General features: G+C 40.3%; 1 protein-coding gene across 1 annotated transcript in view; it reads left to right on the top strand.

The window, feature by feature from the left end:
• FAAH2 (fatty acid amide hydrolase 2) overlaps nucleotides 1–16,393 on the top strand; it is a 178,502-nt gene that overhangs the window by 148,876 nt on the left and 13,233 nt on the right. The window contains exon 8 of the mRNA XM_063432421.1: nucleotides 9,723–9,822. Within this exon, the coding sequence (XP_063288491.1) occupies nucleotides 9,723–9,822 (100 nt within the window). The remainder of the gene's footprint in view (nucleotides 1–9,722; nucleotides 9,823–16,393) is intronic.

Raw genomic sequence — 16,393 nt, 5'->3', positions numbered from 1 at the left:
GGGGGGCCGGACCGGGGGTACCTGACTGTGAGGATGCGTGAACTATAGGAGAACTTTGTAGTAGATACCAGAGAGGCGCTCCAGTGCCATCACCCCCCAAAACATTAAATAAAAAACAAAAAACTGACTACAGGGACGACTAGGACGCTGAACGAACTGAACAACGACTCCACAGTATGACTCAATAGACCGACGAGGGGAAGGGAACATAACATACGCCCTGCGACACTCCAAGGCACCCCATCAGGCGTCTGACTGACGGACTTACGAAGTGGACAGACTCACCTAAACCACTCCTGTAACACGAGTAGCCACTGGAGGTTCTCCCCCAGGGGACCCTAGACTAGGACGAGGACTTGAGGGTTACACCCCTAGTGGTGCACTGTATGTGCTAGACAATCACTCCCTCAATTGCTACACAATGCACTTAGCTCATCAATAAATACTCACATGTCCTCGACACTGCTCCCACTCAGGATTACGCAGGGGCACTCAACCATGTATGTCGCAACTCGTTATGACTACAAATATGAACACCACCTTCTCTCCCGGCTATTAGACTTCAAACCGGGCCACCTGAAGGTGCCACGGAATAGGGGCCCTAAGTTATCCCATTATTTAGCTTTCATTGAGAGGTTTTTGATGTTACTGGAATGGCATTAGCTTTTAACGATGCATCTAACTATATTTGTTCGCTTGTCACTTTGCTAGAGTTGCCTACGCTTTATTGGCTAATGAACAACCATATGACGTTTGTTGCATATCAGATGATCAGAAGATAAACATGCTTACTTTTGATGTTAATTTTCGAACTGACCTGCCGTATATACACTGTTGTGGTGTATGACTGTTTGTTTCTGTACTCACCTGTTCGTCATAATAAAAAAATTTACAAAAAAAAAAAAAAAAAAAAAAAAAGAAACCACATTTAGTAAGTAAGCCCCATCCACTGTCTTTGATAGCTGCAGCAACCTTACTCCAGGCAAATGCACATATAGTAAAATGAGGAGGCAGGGTTACAAGCTAAATACCCTTAGGTTTAAATACAGATTTTTTTTTAAACATGGGAACTGTTGAGAAAGTGCTGTTTAAATATGAAACACATTTAGCTTGTAAGCACACCCCTTCTGCTATTATGCTATTTTTGGAATTTTTAAATTGATCTAAAAAATTCTAAATGGAGTGAAGTTCTTCAAAGTTGGTATGGTAAGACACATACACTGATCAGCCACAATATTAAAACCACCTGACTAATATCATGTAGGTCTCTTTTGTGTTGCCAGAATAGCTTTAATGCGTCTGAACATGTCCTGTGTTATCTGGCTCAAGACATTAGCAGCAGTTTTTTAATCCAGGGACAGGGAATCTGTCACAATAATTATACAATATGGCAACAGTTATGACACAATTACAGATAGCTAAATAGCAACATATCCACATAGGTGCAAATTTCAGAAAGCTTTACTACCGAACACAGATTTGAAATTAGCTAGACATTCTTTAACACAGAACTTTTCACAGCGTCTCACAACAGGACGCAGCTTACAGGAATAAAAAACTTTTGCTGTCAGTTTGAATCACACAGTGTTAACTCTGTCACTGCTGGCTACAATTCTCACAGGAAAAATAGCTTTAATATTCAATTAACAAATACTGTACAATATTTCTCACACCAGATCAGTTTAATTAACTATTCTTTCCATCCAGTAAATATCAAAAGAATAATTCTAACCAAATGTTACATTTGCAGAAGATTAGCTTTCCTGATTAAAGATTAATTATCACTAAATTCAGATAAGTCAATATCTCTGGATAATAGCTTGATATGTAATGGAATGTATAACCGTATATTTCCTTAGCTAATTATGATTTCATAAGCTTTGAAATCTGACCAGCTTTTATCCAGGTATATTTCTGCTTTAAGTAAATAAATATTAATTTAAATTACATTAAACCAGCATATTTACCAGCTCTCTTTAGGCTTGGAGATATATTCCATGAATAGTGTATGCAAGTATGAGTAGAGAATTGTGGAAATAGGCTGTTAGATTTTTTTATTTTTTTTAAGTTCCAGAATTAGTTGGAACAGATAGAAACATAGAATGTGATGGCGTACAAGAACCATTCGGCCCATCTAGTCTGCCCAATAATTCGAAATACTTTTAATTAGTCCCTAGCCTTATCTTAAGTCTAGGATAGCCTTATGCCTATCCCACGCATGCTTAAACTCTCTCACTGTGTTAACCTCTACCACTTCAGCTGGAAGGCTATTCCATGCATCCACTACCCTCCCTGATATTATTTTTAAACCTTTGCCCCTCTAATTTAAGACTTATATACAGATACAGAGAGTTAGGTGTGTCCAGCTTTTGGTTAGTGATAAAAGAACAAAGACCTTCTAACTTCTTGCTCCAGATCTCAAACTTAAGACCTGTCTTCGGCCAGCCTCAATTTTTAAAGGAAAAGCTTCCCTAAACTTTCTTTACGTCACTAATTTAAAGTGAACAATAGAGTCAGGTGGTTGTATCTTTTCTACAGTTCATCATCTAGATATTGGTCAATAGATGGCGTTGTAAATGTCAGGATCGGGACAGGGATCCAACACGCAGAATACAAACAGGAGATAGGTACGTATACCGGACCTTAGAATGGCCGGACTAACGTAAGGAGAAAGCAAAGAATGGTCAGAGACAAGCCGAGGTCGAGGGAACGAGAGAACAGGTAAGCGAGAGACGAGCCGAGGTCAAAGGACACGAGAGATAAGCAGGAACGAAAGTACAAGCCGAGTCAAAACCAAAGAGACAATAGTAATAAGAGCACTGAGTGACCAGACAAGCTAGAACCACGACAGGGCAATGAACCATTACACACATCCCTATTTTATACCTAGCTCTTTGATTGATGACTCTGCCCCTGCCGAGCCCTGATTCGTTGTTCGGAACTAGATTGACAGGTCGGGACGTGATTGCCGTCATGACGTCGGCTCCTGAGCGCCGCGTCATAAAAGGAAGCGGGGCTATCGCGGCCGGCATGTAAACGGTTATGAGAGCTGTGAGGATTGGGTGAATCAGTCCCCCTGAGAGGACGGCCGCCAGAAAGTCCAACCTCCTCCGAGGTAGAGACTTCAGGTACCCTGACAGTAACACCACAAGAAATTCTTATCAGGAAATCCAACTACCACTTTGTATAAGGGGTTAATTGAATTTAGTCATGCTTTTGTCTTTATTATTCTTATCTTTATGGATACCCATCCATCAGAGATCTGTCAATCTTCAAAGAATTCTATTAGACTGACCGTCTGTTCTTTTGGGCCATAAAGTAGATTTTGACGCATCTGCCCTTTGTTTCACCTTCTCTAATACAATGGAACTTTGTAGCCTCCATTATATTTTAAAAAGTAAAATAATAACTTTTAGTATTATCTATTTCTTGTAATCCTGTGTCTGGTTTTTGTGTGAATCTATGTGTAGTACTTAGTAATGTGACAGCATGTGATATATACAGTTGCAAGAAAAAGTATGTGAACCCTTTGGAATTATATGCATTTCTGCAAAAATTGGTCATAAAATGTGATCTGATCATCTAAGTCACAACAATAGACAATCACAGTCTGCTTAAACTAATAACACACAAAGAATGAAATGTTGCCATGTTTTTATTGAACACACCATGTAAACATTCACAGTGCAGGTGGAAAAAGTATGTGAACCCCTAGACTAATTACATCTCCAAGAGCTAATTGGAGTGAGATGTCAGCCAACTGGAGTCCAATCAATGAGATGAGATTGGAGGTGTTGGTTACAGCTGCCCTGCCCTATAAAAAACACACACCAGTTCTGGGTTTGCTTTTCACAAGAAGCATTGCCTGATGTGAATGATGCCTCGCACAAAAGAGCTCTCAGAAGACCTACGATTAAGAATTGTTGACTTGCATGAAGCTGGAAAGGGCTATAAAAGTATCTCCAAAAGCCTTGCTGTTAATCAGTCCACAGTAAGACGAATTGTCTATAAATGGAGAAAGTTCAGCACTGCTGCTACTCTCCCTAGGAGTGGCCGTCCTGTAAAGATGACTGCAAGAGCACAGCGCAGACTGCTCAATGAGGTGAAGAAGAATCCTAGAGTGTCAGCTAAAGACTTACAAAAGTCACTGGCAAATGCTAACATTCCTGTTAGCGAATCTACAATACGTAAAACACAAAACAAGAATGGAATTCATGGAAGGACACCACAGAGGAAGCCACTGCTGTCCAAACAAAACATTGCTGCACGTTTACAGTTTGCACAAGAGCAACTGGATGTTCCACAGCAGTACTGGCAAAATATTCTGTGGACAGATGAAACCAAAGTTGAGTTGTTTGGAAGAAACACACAACACTATGTGTGGCGAAAAAGAGGCACAGCACACCAACATCAAAACCTCATCCCAACTGTGAAGTATGGTGGTGGGGGCATCATGGTTTGGGGCTGCTTTGCTGCATCAGGGCCTGTACGGTTTGCTATAATCGAAGGAAAAATGAATTCCCAAGTTTATCAAGACATTTTGCAGGAGAACTTAAGGCTATCTGTCTACCAGCTAAAGCTCAACAGAAGATGGGTGTTGCAACAGGACAATGACCCAAAGCATAGAAGTAAATCAACAACAGAATGGCTTAAACAGAAGAAAATATGCCCTCTGAAGTGGCCCAGTCAGAGTCCTGACCTCAACCCGATTGAGATGCTGTGGCATGACCTCAAGAAAGCGATTCACACCAGACATTCCAAGAATATTGCTGAACTGAAACAGTTCTGTAAAGAGGAATGGTCAAGAATTACTCCTGACCGTTGTGCACGTCTGATCTGCAACTACAGGAAACGTTTGGTTGAAGTTATTGCTGCCAAAGGAGGTTCAACCAGTTATTAAATCCAAGGGTTCACATACTTTTTTCACCTGCACTGTGAATGTTTACATGGTGTGTTCAATAAAAACATGGCAACATTTGATTCTTTGTGTGTTATTAGTTTAAGCAGACTGTGATTGTCTATTGTTGTGACTTAGATGATGATCAAATCACATTTTATGACCAATATGCAGAAATCCATATCATTCCAAAGGGTTCACATACTTTTTCTTGCAACTGTACATGTCTTTTACACACATTCAGCTAATATTAGTTAAATAATTAGTTTTCTTCATTGGGATTCTATCCATGAATATTCAATATTACTAACATAGGTACTATTTATATATGATTAAATATACTTGTAGTTAGTCTATATGGATATATGTATGTATATGTGTGTGTGTGTGTGTGTGTATATATATATATATATATATATATATATATATATATATATATAAACAAGACATAGCCTCTTGCACTCCTACTTAAGAAATGTAACCAGGTGCCAGGTCCCAATAATATATAAATCAAAAAAGTATTACCGGCACTCTTGGAATAAATTCATCCAGTTTATTTGTAGATAGAACCAGTCAACGTTTCAGCTCCCGGTCGGAGCTTTCATCAGAACACACAAGGCATAAAACATTGTAAAAGACAAACATATATAAGACATCTCATCCAATAATCACTCACCAAATCCGCTGTAACTCATCGCTCCTCCTGCACGGCGTGTACCCGGCATCACAGCGCATGTGCCGTAGCAGTCCACACTTCCGCATCACGTGATGGAGGGGGGGCCATATGTTAATCCAGGAGGCGTCATAGTATCCTAGCAACCTCCGATACGATCGGCCATGGTTGCTACTATGTAAACAGCCACCGGTAGCTGTTTACATAGTAGCAACCATGGCCGATCGTATCGGAGGTTGCTAGGATACTATGACGCCTCCTGGATTAACATATGGCCCCCCCTCCATCACGTGATGCGGCCATGGTTGCTACTATGTAAACAGCCACCGGTAGCTGTTTACATAGTAGCAACCATGGCCGATCGTATCGGAGGTTGCTAGGATACTATGACGCCTCCTGGATTAACATATGGCCCCCCCTCCATCACGTGATGCGGAAGTGTGGACTGCTACGGCACATGCGCTGTGATGCCGGGTACACGCCGTGCAGGAGGAGCGATGAGTTACAGCTGATTTGGTGAGTGATTATTGGATGAGATGTCTTATATATGTTTGTCTTTTGCAATGTTTTATGCCTTGTGTGTCCTGATGAAAGCTCCGACCGGGAGCTGAAACGTTGACTGGTTCTATCTACAAATAAACTGGATGAGAATTTATTCCAAGAGTGCCGGTAATACTTTTTTGATTTATATATATATATATATATATATATATATATATACACACACAGTATCTCACAAAAGTGAGTACACCCCTCACATTTTGTAAATATGTTATTATATCTTTTCATGTGACAACACTGAAAAAACTACACTCTGCTGCAATGTAAAGTAGTAAGTGTACAGCCTGTATAAGAGTGTACATTTGCTGTCCCCTCAAAATAACTCAACACACAGCAATTAATGTCTAAACCTTTGGAACAAAAGTGAGTACACCCCTAAGTGGAAATGTCCAATATTTTGTGTGGCCACCATTATTTTCCAGCACTGCCTTAACTCATGGGCATGGAGTTCACCAAAGCTTCACAGGTTGCCACTGGAGTCCTCTTCCACTCCTCCATGACTACATCACGGAGCTTGTGGATGTTAGAGAACTTGCGCTCCCCCAACTTCCATTTGAGGATGCCCCTCATATGCTCAATAGGGTTTAGGTCTGAAGACATGCTTGGCCAGTCAATCACCTTTAGCTTCTTTAGCAAGGCAGTGTTCGTCTTGGAAGTGTGTTTGGGGTCATTATCAGATTGGAATACTGCCCTGCGGCCCAGTCTCCGAAGTAAGGGGATAATGCTCTGCTTCAGTATGTCACAATACATAGAAAAAAGGGGGTATAGGCTCAGCGCTAGGTGGTCTAAAGGAGAAGAGAAAAGAGAGAAGCTGCAACCTATGGGTATGAGGTTCCCTCTAAAGTCCTCAATTAAGAATGTGGAAAAAACAAAATAATAGGTCGCGCTGTACAGAAATAATACAATTTAAAGGTAAAATGAGAAATATAAAATATAAAATAGATAGAAATTTTACTCACATATAGATATACACTAAAATAAATATAAGAAAAAACGTAATAGTCCCAATATGTGGTGGATTCCAATAGGCTGATGGAAACTTGATACTGTAGTCAAAATAGAACGCTGGGTCTTCTATGGTATAGGCAATCTTGGTTCAATGATGGGCATGCAAAATAGAAAGACAGGGAGACTCCAATAGTGCAGACTGTATTGGCAGAAGTAAAATAAACTGAAATAGGTGTAGGGGAGGTATTTCACTCACCTATGCAAGAGCATGTACTTGCTCAAGTGTAATCAGCATTCAGTGGCGTTTATCCCCCACTGGCGGGACATAGATGCGGGTAATTCCTCGAAGTAAAAAAAATAAAATATAGTGCTCACTGTATATAAATATAAAAGTAAGACTTAAAAAATAGAGAACGTACTCACATTTGAATGAGCAGGATATACTGCTCAATATGATGGCGTGGGTGGTATAATCCCCACCTAGGATTCTTTAGACAATAGTCAGCTCCAAAATGACGTGTAACCAGGTAAAAGAGGAAAAGATAATATAATATAAAATATACGGATAAAATAAAATAAAATAAAATAAAGGGTATATGGCAAATGTATGGTGAAAAAAAGCCAATATTCCTTTATTAGTACAAGTATAAAATATATATATAAAATTGAACCAAGATTGCCTATACCATAGAAGACCCAGCGTTCTATTTTGACTACAGTATCAAGTTTCCATCAGCCTATTGGAATCCACCACATATTGGGACTATTACGTTTTTTCTTATATTTATTTTAGTGTATATCTATATGTGAGTAAAATTTCTATCTATTTTATATTTTATATTTCTCATTTTACCTTTAAATTGTATTATTTCTGTACAGCGCGACCTATTATTTTGTTATGTCACAATACATGTTGGTGTTCATGGTTCCCTCAATGAACTGTAGCTCCCCAGTGCCGGAAGCACTCATGCAGGCCCAGACCATGACACTCCCACCACCATGCTTGACCAGTAACGAGCCGAGGTCAGGAATACAGAAAGGCAGAAATACGGTAAGAACAAAGCCAAAGGGTCAGGGATATCAGAAATACGGAAAGGCAAACCAAGATCAATAACCAAATAACAGGAAACAGGAACAAGCTCTAAGATAATCAACACAGGATGGGAAACACGACAGGACACTGAACAGGTGCAGGTTTGTGTTTAAATAAAACCTGCTATTTGCTAGATTGGGTCCCATGACTCCAGAACATGCGTGCACAGCGAAAACATGACGCCGTCACTCGTGACGTTCTAACGTTGGACCCGGCCTCTGTCATAGGAGCTGTGTGGAGGGAGAGGCGCTGGAGGCAAGGTGAGTAACCTCTCCGATCAGTTGTGGTCACATCGGGGTGCCGATTGGGCACTGTGACAGGGCCAGGTGCGGTCACACTGAGGTGCCGATCGGGCACTGTGAGGGAGAAAGGAGCAGGTGCACTGAAGTCAAATTCCCATGGGAAATAAACGTATTCCTATTGGAGGCCCCCTTTAACAAAAGTTGTGCACCTGAAGGACTGGAGACAGAGCTGCCGTTTGGTGCCCCCCGCCTTTGGACTGGTGGTGCTGATCCTGGACGACTCCCTGGAGGCTTCCTTGCTTTGCATCACTGCAGTAGACTAAACAGATACTCAGATGCACACAAGATGGATAAACTTGTGTTGTCCTGCACCAACTAAACAGAATTTCCAAGGCATTATGAGCACCACTGAATTCATGTCTGATACCTGCAGCATTTGGTGACCCGACTAGCAGCTTGCCTATGAGTACACAATCTGAAGCGGTGCGGAGGGTGGCAGAGCCCTTTCCCGATCAAGCCCGAATGGTGCAAAGACACTGCAAGGGTTCAATTTCAATCATGAGGCCAGAGAGGTCCGATTCTAGGAAGTTCAGCAGAGCAGTGAGGCTATGCCTCAAAACATGGTTGAGACTTGAGAAATACAGGGTGAACTCTGCCGACTGTACATGCTTTACCTGGTGGCTGCATGGCAATTTCTCACGTCCATACAATTGGGTAAGTGAATCCGATCCTGGAGATTTCATGGCGGGACTCTGTTAGGCCCCTGAAGGGCATCAGCTGATTTCAGTGCTGGGCACAGGACTCTTTCTTTGGCATTGTGTCTCGTCATTGCCTTCCAGCTACTCACCTTGTGTGCTTTATCTGGTTTTCTGGATCTCGATGTAGCACAATCGCATTCAGCCTATTAAGGGGCCCTCTGAGGGGTTCACTCCTCTCACTTACATGTTATCCACCACTAACTAACTTTATCCTCTTATGACGCTTTAGACATATACATTCTGTTTGTTTACTTTTTCATTGTTATTTTACTTTAGCATAGAAAAGAAGAGTCTTTCTTTCCTAGGAGTTTATTTCAATGGGTTGCAATATTTGTACCTGTGCCATAACTCCTAATTATATTTTATGTCATGTTTTAATCATATGTCTCAATAAAAGAAAGATTGACACAAATGTTCACTTAATTCATTCAGTAATAATGCAAGAATAATTGTTTTTGGCTGTGCATGCTATGACAGGATGCATAAAAAAAACACTTTCAACCATATGTAGTTAGACAATTTATAATATAATATTTTTAACTCTCCACAGAGCTTTGCAGATTTGATGAGTGGTGAGAGACCTTTGTGGCCAAGCTGGGAAATTTTGAAATGGATGTTTGGTTTCTCAAAGTACACGCTGCCAGGAATTGGTAAGAATATATTAGCATGCTAATTTTGTGTGCATTTGTGTGAAATTTGCCTGTTGTGTCTATAATATAATATAACATATAACGTTATATAATGTAATAATAATATAATATCTTTATCAAACAAAATAACTTCTATTTAATATAGTTATGTTCTATACCGGTAGCATATAAATAATGCACTCTTTATAGCAGATACCACTTTCTAAGTGTTACCACAGAACTCTTTTACTTAAAAATCTATAAAGAAGTTGCTAAACCGGCTGCATCTTTATTATCCATAATCTAAAGAATACTTTCTTCTGCTGTGGGTGAAAACTTATTTCTGTATATGTGATAGGATGACCTCTTTCTGCTTTTTTTCTCTCTGATACATACCCTTTAAAAAATAGGTTACCAGAGAGCTGTTTGTGATAATAATATAAACAGTATTATTATGTCTCCTATGAGATGCCTTGGTAAAAATCATCAAATTCCCTTATTAATTGTTTTGCTCACCGCTGAATTTATCCTGGTTTCTTAATATTTTTTAAAACAGAAGACCAAAATGTTGCCAGAGGCAATATTATATTTTTTTATCATTTGAATCAATGCTCAATACATTGAATAATATCTGCTGCTTTCCTGTTCTGCCCACAAACTTCTCCTTCCTGCCCCAAGGCCAGTTTCCTCAGTGCACCTCATATCCCTTTGCATGGTAAATGTAACTACATGGGTGGTTGTATAATACATGGGACAGGGGAAGGAGAGGGTATGAAACATAAAAACATAGAATGTGACGGCAGATAAGAACAATTTGGCCCATCTAGTCTGCCCAGTTTTCTAAATACTTTCATTAGTCCCTGGCCTTATCTTATAGGTAGGATAGCCTTATGCCTATCCCACGCATGCTTAAACTCCTTTACTGTGTTAACCTCTACCACTTCAGCTGGAAGGCTATTCCATGCATCCACTACCCTCTGAGTAATGTAATAATTCATGATATTATTTTTAAACCTTTGCTCCTCTAATTTAATGTATGTGTATATATATATATATATATATATATATATATATATATATATATATATATATTTGTGTGTAGAGGATGCATACAGTGTTGCATTCCGGGGGTAGGCTGCTTGTGGTGTTGCTTGTTTCTGGGAATACTAGATGTGTTTGTACCAGGAGATCTTATCTAGATAAGTAATTAAGTAAATGCATACATAAATAAATACAGGATAATAAAGATAAAAATAGTTAAAAATAACAAATAAAAAATCAATAAAAACGAGTAAGAAGGCCATTGAAAATTCATACAGTGCCTCAATCTTATTAAAACAAAGAAAATTACGGTAACCCCAACGGGACAAATTCCAAGTAAAATATAAAAATCAGCTGCTAGCTGGACTTTTGATTTCTAAAATCAATCATTCATAAAACACTTACACCACAAATATATCTTAAAAGTAGTTAATAGATAATTAAATATAACATAATAAAACAAATACATAAAAAAAGTGGGTTTGTCTATCCACTTTGTGAAGTAACAAATGTAGAGGTAAGCACCTAAAAGTCAATACCAAAGGAGGTTGGTTGCAAACCTTTCCAAAAAGCTGAAGTAACAAATGTAGCCACTTAAAGGACCGCTATAGTGCCAGGAAAACAAACTTGTTTTCCTGGCACTATAGTGCCCTGAGGGTGCCCCCACCCTCAGGGTCCCACTCCTGCCGGGCTGAAGTGGGAGGAAGGGGTTAAACACTCACCTTTCTCCAGCGCCGGGCTCCCTCGGCACTGGGGACTCTCCTGCCTCTTCTGATGTCATCGGCTGAATGCGCATGCGGGGCAAGAGCCGCTCACGCATTCAGCCAGTCCATAGGAAAGCATTCTCAATGCTCTATTGACGCTGGCGTCTTCTCACTGTGAAAATCACAGTGAGAAGCGCGGAAGCGCCTCTAGCGGCTGTCAATGAGACAGCCCCTAGAGGCTGGATTAACCCTAATGTAAACATAGCAGTTTCTCTGAAACTGCTATGTTTACAGCAGGCAGGGTTAATCCTAGATGGACCTGGCACCCAGACCATTTCATTAAGCTGAAGTGGTCTGGGTGCCTATAGTGGCCCTTTAACACTTGTGCAAATGGTAATGATTTGGACACACTCTATTATAGAGTATCAGTGCTAATATGGGAAAATTATGTAGCAGTCTAGTGTTCAGGCTCCTGTCTATAATAGGCAGGTATCACTAAGAATTAGCCCTAAGGTTACTCTGCTGTCGTCTGGCAGGCCTGTCAGGAGGCAGTGTAAATTAGAAATAAAAGAAAGGCATTGGGGGATAATTCACTTGGCAAAGTTCAGCATGCCCAGGAGTGACTGCAGTTGATTACATGTATAGACACTGCGTGCTAGCATATTGCAATGGTTTCCTGGATGCTCTGAACCTTTTTAATTTGTAAACTGGCTTGCATAGACAATAGGATCGAAGACCATTAAGCAGCAAAGCATTAGCAAAGATAATGATCATTTCCAGCTTGCTCAATTACCGTAGTAGAAAATAATCTAAACAGTGAATAACTGTTGAGCATCTATAGTGGTTAAGAAGAAGCCAACACAAGATTTGAGTGAATACATCGTAAATCTTTGGGATACTTTTCACTCTAAAGAGAAGTCTAATAGTGAAGTAGTAATTATTCCTCTAGTTGACGCCATGCAGATACCATGCCATACCATAAGGAATGAACGATACGGAACAGTTTAAATGCATTGTTGAAATCTGTTTTACTCCGTGAAGCCCCTTTAACTTTACTGATTGTTGCCAATTGTGGTGCTTTATTGATTTTAATAAAATAAGTACAAGCTGGGTGTCGAAGAAGAATTGAGAGGTCAGTGTTAAGCCTTTTTTTGTTTGTTTTTATGTTATTGAATGAATTGATATGCTAAGAAGTGAACGGGGAGTCTGGAAAAGACCTATCATAAAACCCTGCTCTACTTCAGCTGCAAAAAGAAGATCGGCAGAGAGTGGGTAAATAACTGCTGATTGCGGGTTAGGTTATTATTGGGTGCCTGAAATTATGCCTGTGTGGAAACCTGAGGTGAAGCCCATGATCAGATAGCAAACGTAGTGTGGTGAGAGGTGATTCTGTAGATATTCTGCCAGAGTGTCTGTTTTGACTGATGTTAGCCATTGTTTTGGAAAGTCTGTTAGGGCACATTGTTGTGGCATGAACTCTAAAACAGAGTGAATGAGTACATGTACTAACCTTACACCCTTCTGAGTTGAGCTTATTGCACACTTGTGCTTTGCTGAAGAAGACTGTAGGCATCCTCAATTTGTTCTGTCCAAGGTGGCTCGTTCCTTTGCTGAGGACTTGTGGTAATCATAAAAGACACTACTGCTGTACTTGTAATTCTCTGTGGTGCGTGAACTTGGAGCAGCCTGGGGTTGCGTGCCTAGACTACTAAGATGTCCCTGTAGTGATAATAGTAGTAGGATTTGTTCTCTATCATATCTTGTAATGCAATCAGTAATGAAACTAGATTAGCGTCTTTGCCCTCCAGAATGTTCTTCCTGACAACTGGAGCAACAAGTTGGGCAGGAACTGCCATGTGAGAAGAGGTAGTGGGTGGTATTAGAGGTTATTCTGGGGCATTACCCTGTGGAACACCAAGGCCTTCAGGACTTTGAGCTACTGTGGCCGGGGCCAGAAGGGCTCGATAGATTTGCCATTTCTTATTTCTCTAATTGTGTTCATGGATTACATCATCGAGTGGAGCTCTTTTAAGCTGCTAGAGACATATCCTTCGCTGCTTGTTCCTGGTCTGAGTGTCTCAGACTGGGACTTCATCAGTCTTAGAACTTAGCCTTTTTTGTATTAGCTGGATAAGGAATGTTTCCTCATCTCAGTTCTGCAGTTAATTGGGAACAATAAAATCCCTTTCTTATGGGGTGTGTGTGTGTGTGTCTGTCTGTCTGTCATGGTATGTGTGTGTGTCTGTCTGTCATGGTTTGCGTGTGTGTCTGTTTGTCATGGTTATGTTTTGTGTGTGTCTGTCATGGTGTGTGTGTATTTATGTGGCCAGACCCCTTCCATTCGCAAGGGAATGGTGTTTTTGTTCACCTTTTTTTCCCACGCCATGCTGGTCTCCCCTCGACTGACCCTGCAGTGGTCCTGGTGACCATAGTGTCTCTTTAAGAATTGTATTTTTGTCATTGAATATGAAGCTTTGTAAGTTTAAAAAAAATAAAAAAAATAATCTGGCTTCTAACTTATTTAGCTGGCTCCCAAATTTGTCAAGCCCTGACTTAAGGAAAGAAAATTATTCCCATGATACCATATATCAAAACAGAAGCAACCCAGGGTATTTCAAATAGGTTATTTTGAATTGTTTAGCTTAAACAGGGACAGGCCAAGGTCAGATCATCCAGAAATCAGAGTAATTGGTATAACAAGCCAATAAATCTGTACAATCATCTAGCAAAGAGTAATTAGGACACGCCAAGGTCAGGAATCCTTAATAACCATTAAATCAAGTCACATACAGAGTAATTTAACTTAGTAGTGTAAGAGTAAGAAACACTTGGGCCAGGTAGAGGTGGGCAAGGAGGGCAATGCCACAGACAGTTCCTTCAAACTCTTTTTCTTATAACAGATTGCACTTTTTCTGGGTTGTCTTTTTGCAGTCTGTTGAGGCATTGTACAAGGAATGCGCCTGCCACAAAGTCTCTGGAAATCTTTGCAGTGAACCAGATATGGCTGAATGCACGGATCAGCCAAGACTATTCCCCTCATATTTTGCACTCAGCAATACACTTTTTGTTACATTTTTGCATCACTTCTCCCGACTGACACTGGCATGGACGCACAGAAACAGTGTGTATTGAGGGCCCTGCTCAAACAAGCTTACATTCTATAGGGAGTGGGGTAAAGTGACACAAGAGGTAATATGTCCCGTCTGGGCCCCTACACCCCGTCCGAAGACCTACGTCTAACCTCTGTATGTACTCCTACCTCAGATGCTCACATTAAAGACTTCTTTAGGGCTGCACCATTCCCATGGGATGCCCTTCCCCTCTCTGTTAGACTTTAACCCAGTCTCCACTGCTTCAAAAAATCTTTGAAAACTTACTTCTTCAGGCATATCAATTAAACGGTCAAAAACTTTCTCTCCAAGCACCCTGATTCCTCTCCTGCAACTGTCATCAAAACAAAACACTAAGCCCACAGTGAATACTATACTAGCAACCTACTTGTCTACCCTACCCTTGCCTTTTGCGTCACCATACTCAACTCCCTCTAGCATGTAAGCTCATTGAGCAGGGTACTCAATACCTCTGTTCCTGTGTGTCCAACTCGTCTGGTTACATATATGTTTCTGTTAGTCCACCCATTGTACAGCACTGCAGAATTTGTTGGTGCTTTATGAATAATAATAATGTTTCTCGCATTGTGCCATAGGCTAGGGTGACAAAATAAAAGATATAGGTAAATAAATCTATGCCAGTGTAATAATTGTCTACTCATAAGTGATAATCTTTGTTCGTCAAGGGTAGGAGGATATTCTAAACAAGTTTTCCAATTGTACCCACAGAATTAGGGCAACCTGATGGATCTAGATTTTCAGCTATGTAACTATGTAATCTTTCCATTCATAAATCTGTAATGTCCAGGTATAACCAGTATTACAGTCAAAATTTATAAAATAACTCTCTAGCAAGTACGCTTAGATGCAATATACTCTTTGAAAAGCAGTCTTACCTTGAATTTCACAATGGGTTTGGTGCCGAAAACCTCTTCATTTCAGTGAGGTCGGTGGGGTGCCAGGTGTTCATTTTACTGTGGTGTGATATTGGCTGTCCTACATATTGGTTTGAGTAGCCATATGCTCAGGATGTCATCCATCATAAATAGTTAAAAATAATTAACTGACTTTCAAATATCTGTGCTGGTTGTGATGCAGGAATTGCCAAAAATAGGGGTATTTGCGTAACAGATACATTTGGAGGTACCCAGTCATCAGACACAATGGGGCAATCTGACCACCTTCTAATAGAAGGTGGTTCAGTGGGATCCCCATCCCTAGAAGCATGACTTCTATGTCAGAGGCTATAAGAGTGTCACTATCCGCAATCACATGGCATAAGTAAAACAGTATCAGTCTAAACACAGACTCAAAACAGTGATCCGAACGCAGGAAAGGATTACACCTTTTATTAAATGTTTAGATAGAAATGGTTAAATTTCTAACAAAAAAATTCAAATATGTATCCAAAACTACTCTTCTGATAGCAGTGATCACAGCTGTGAACAAGTTAAAACTAGCATATATTTTTTTACACTTTAGAACACTGCAGACAAACTGTATTCTATGATTCTACAGAGAGGCAAAATACAATGTCAATGTTTGAATTTACTGTCTGTGACATTGTATCAATGAATGCGGTGAAAGGCTGTCACCATGATCCCGTAACTCGAAGTGCAGTGGTAGGCTGCAGGCGGACTACCTGGTTCAGATCAAGCTGAGTACGTATGCCTTCGGGGGCCAAGAAGTCATTATGCACAAACGTCACACATCCCTGCGTCACAAATAGATTATTAT

This window comes from Pelobates fuscus, chromosome 9, assembly GCF_036172605.1.
Source record: "Pelobates fuscus isolate aPelFus1 chromosome 9, aPelFus1.pri, whole genome shotgun sequence".
Taxonomy (NCBI): domain Eukaryota; kingdom Metazoa; phylum Chordata; class Amphibia; order Anura; family Pelobatidae; genus Pelobates; species Pelobates fuscus.
The sequence above is the reverse complement of the archived record's forward strand: the minus strand, read 5'-3'. Positions and strand labels throughout refer to the sequence as shown.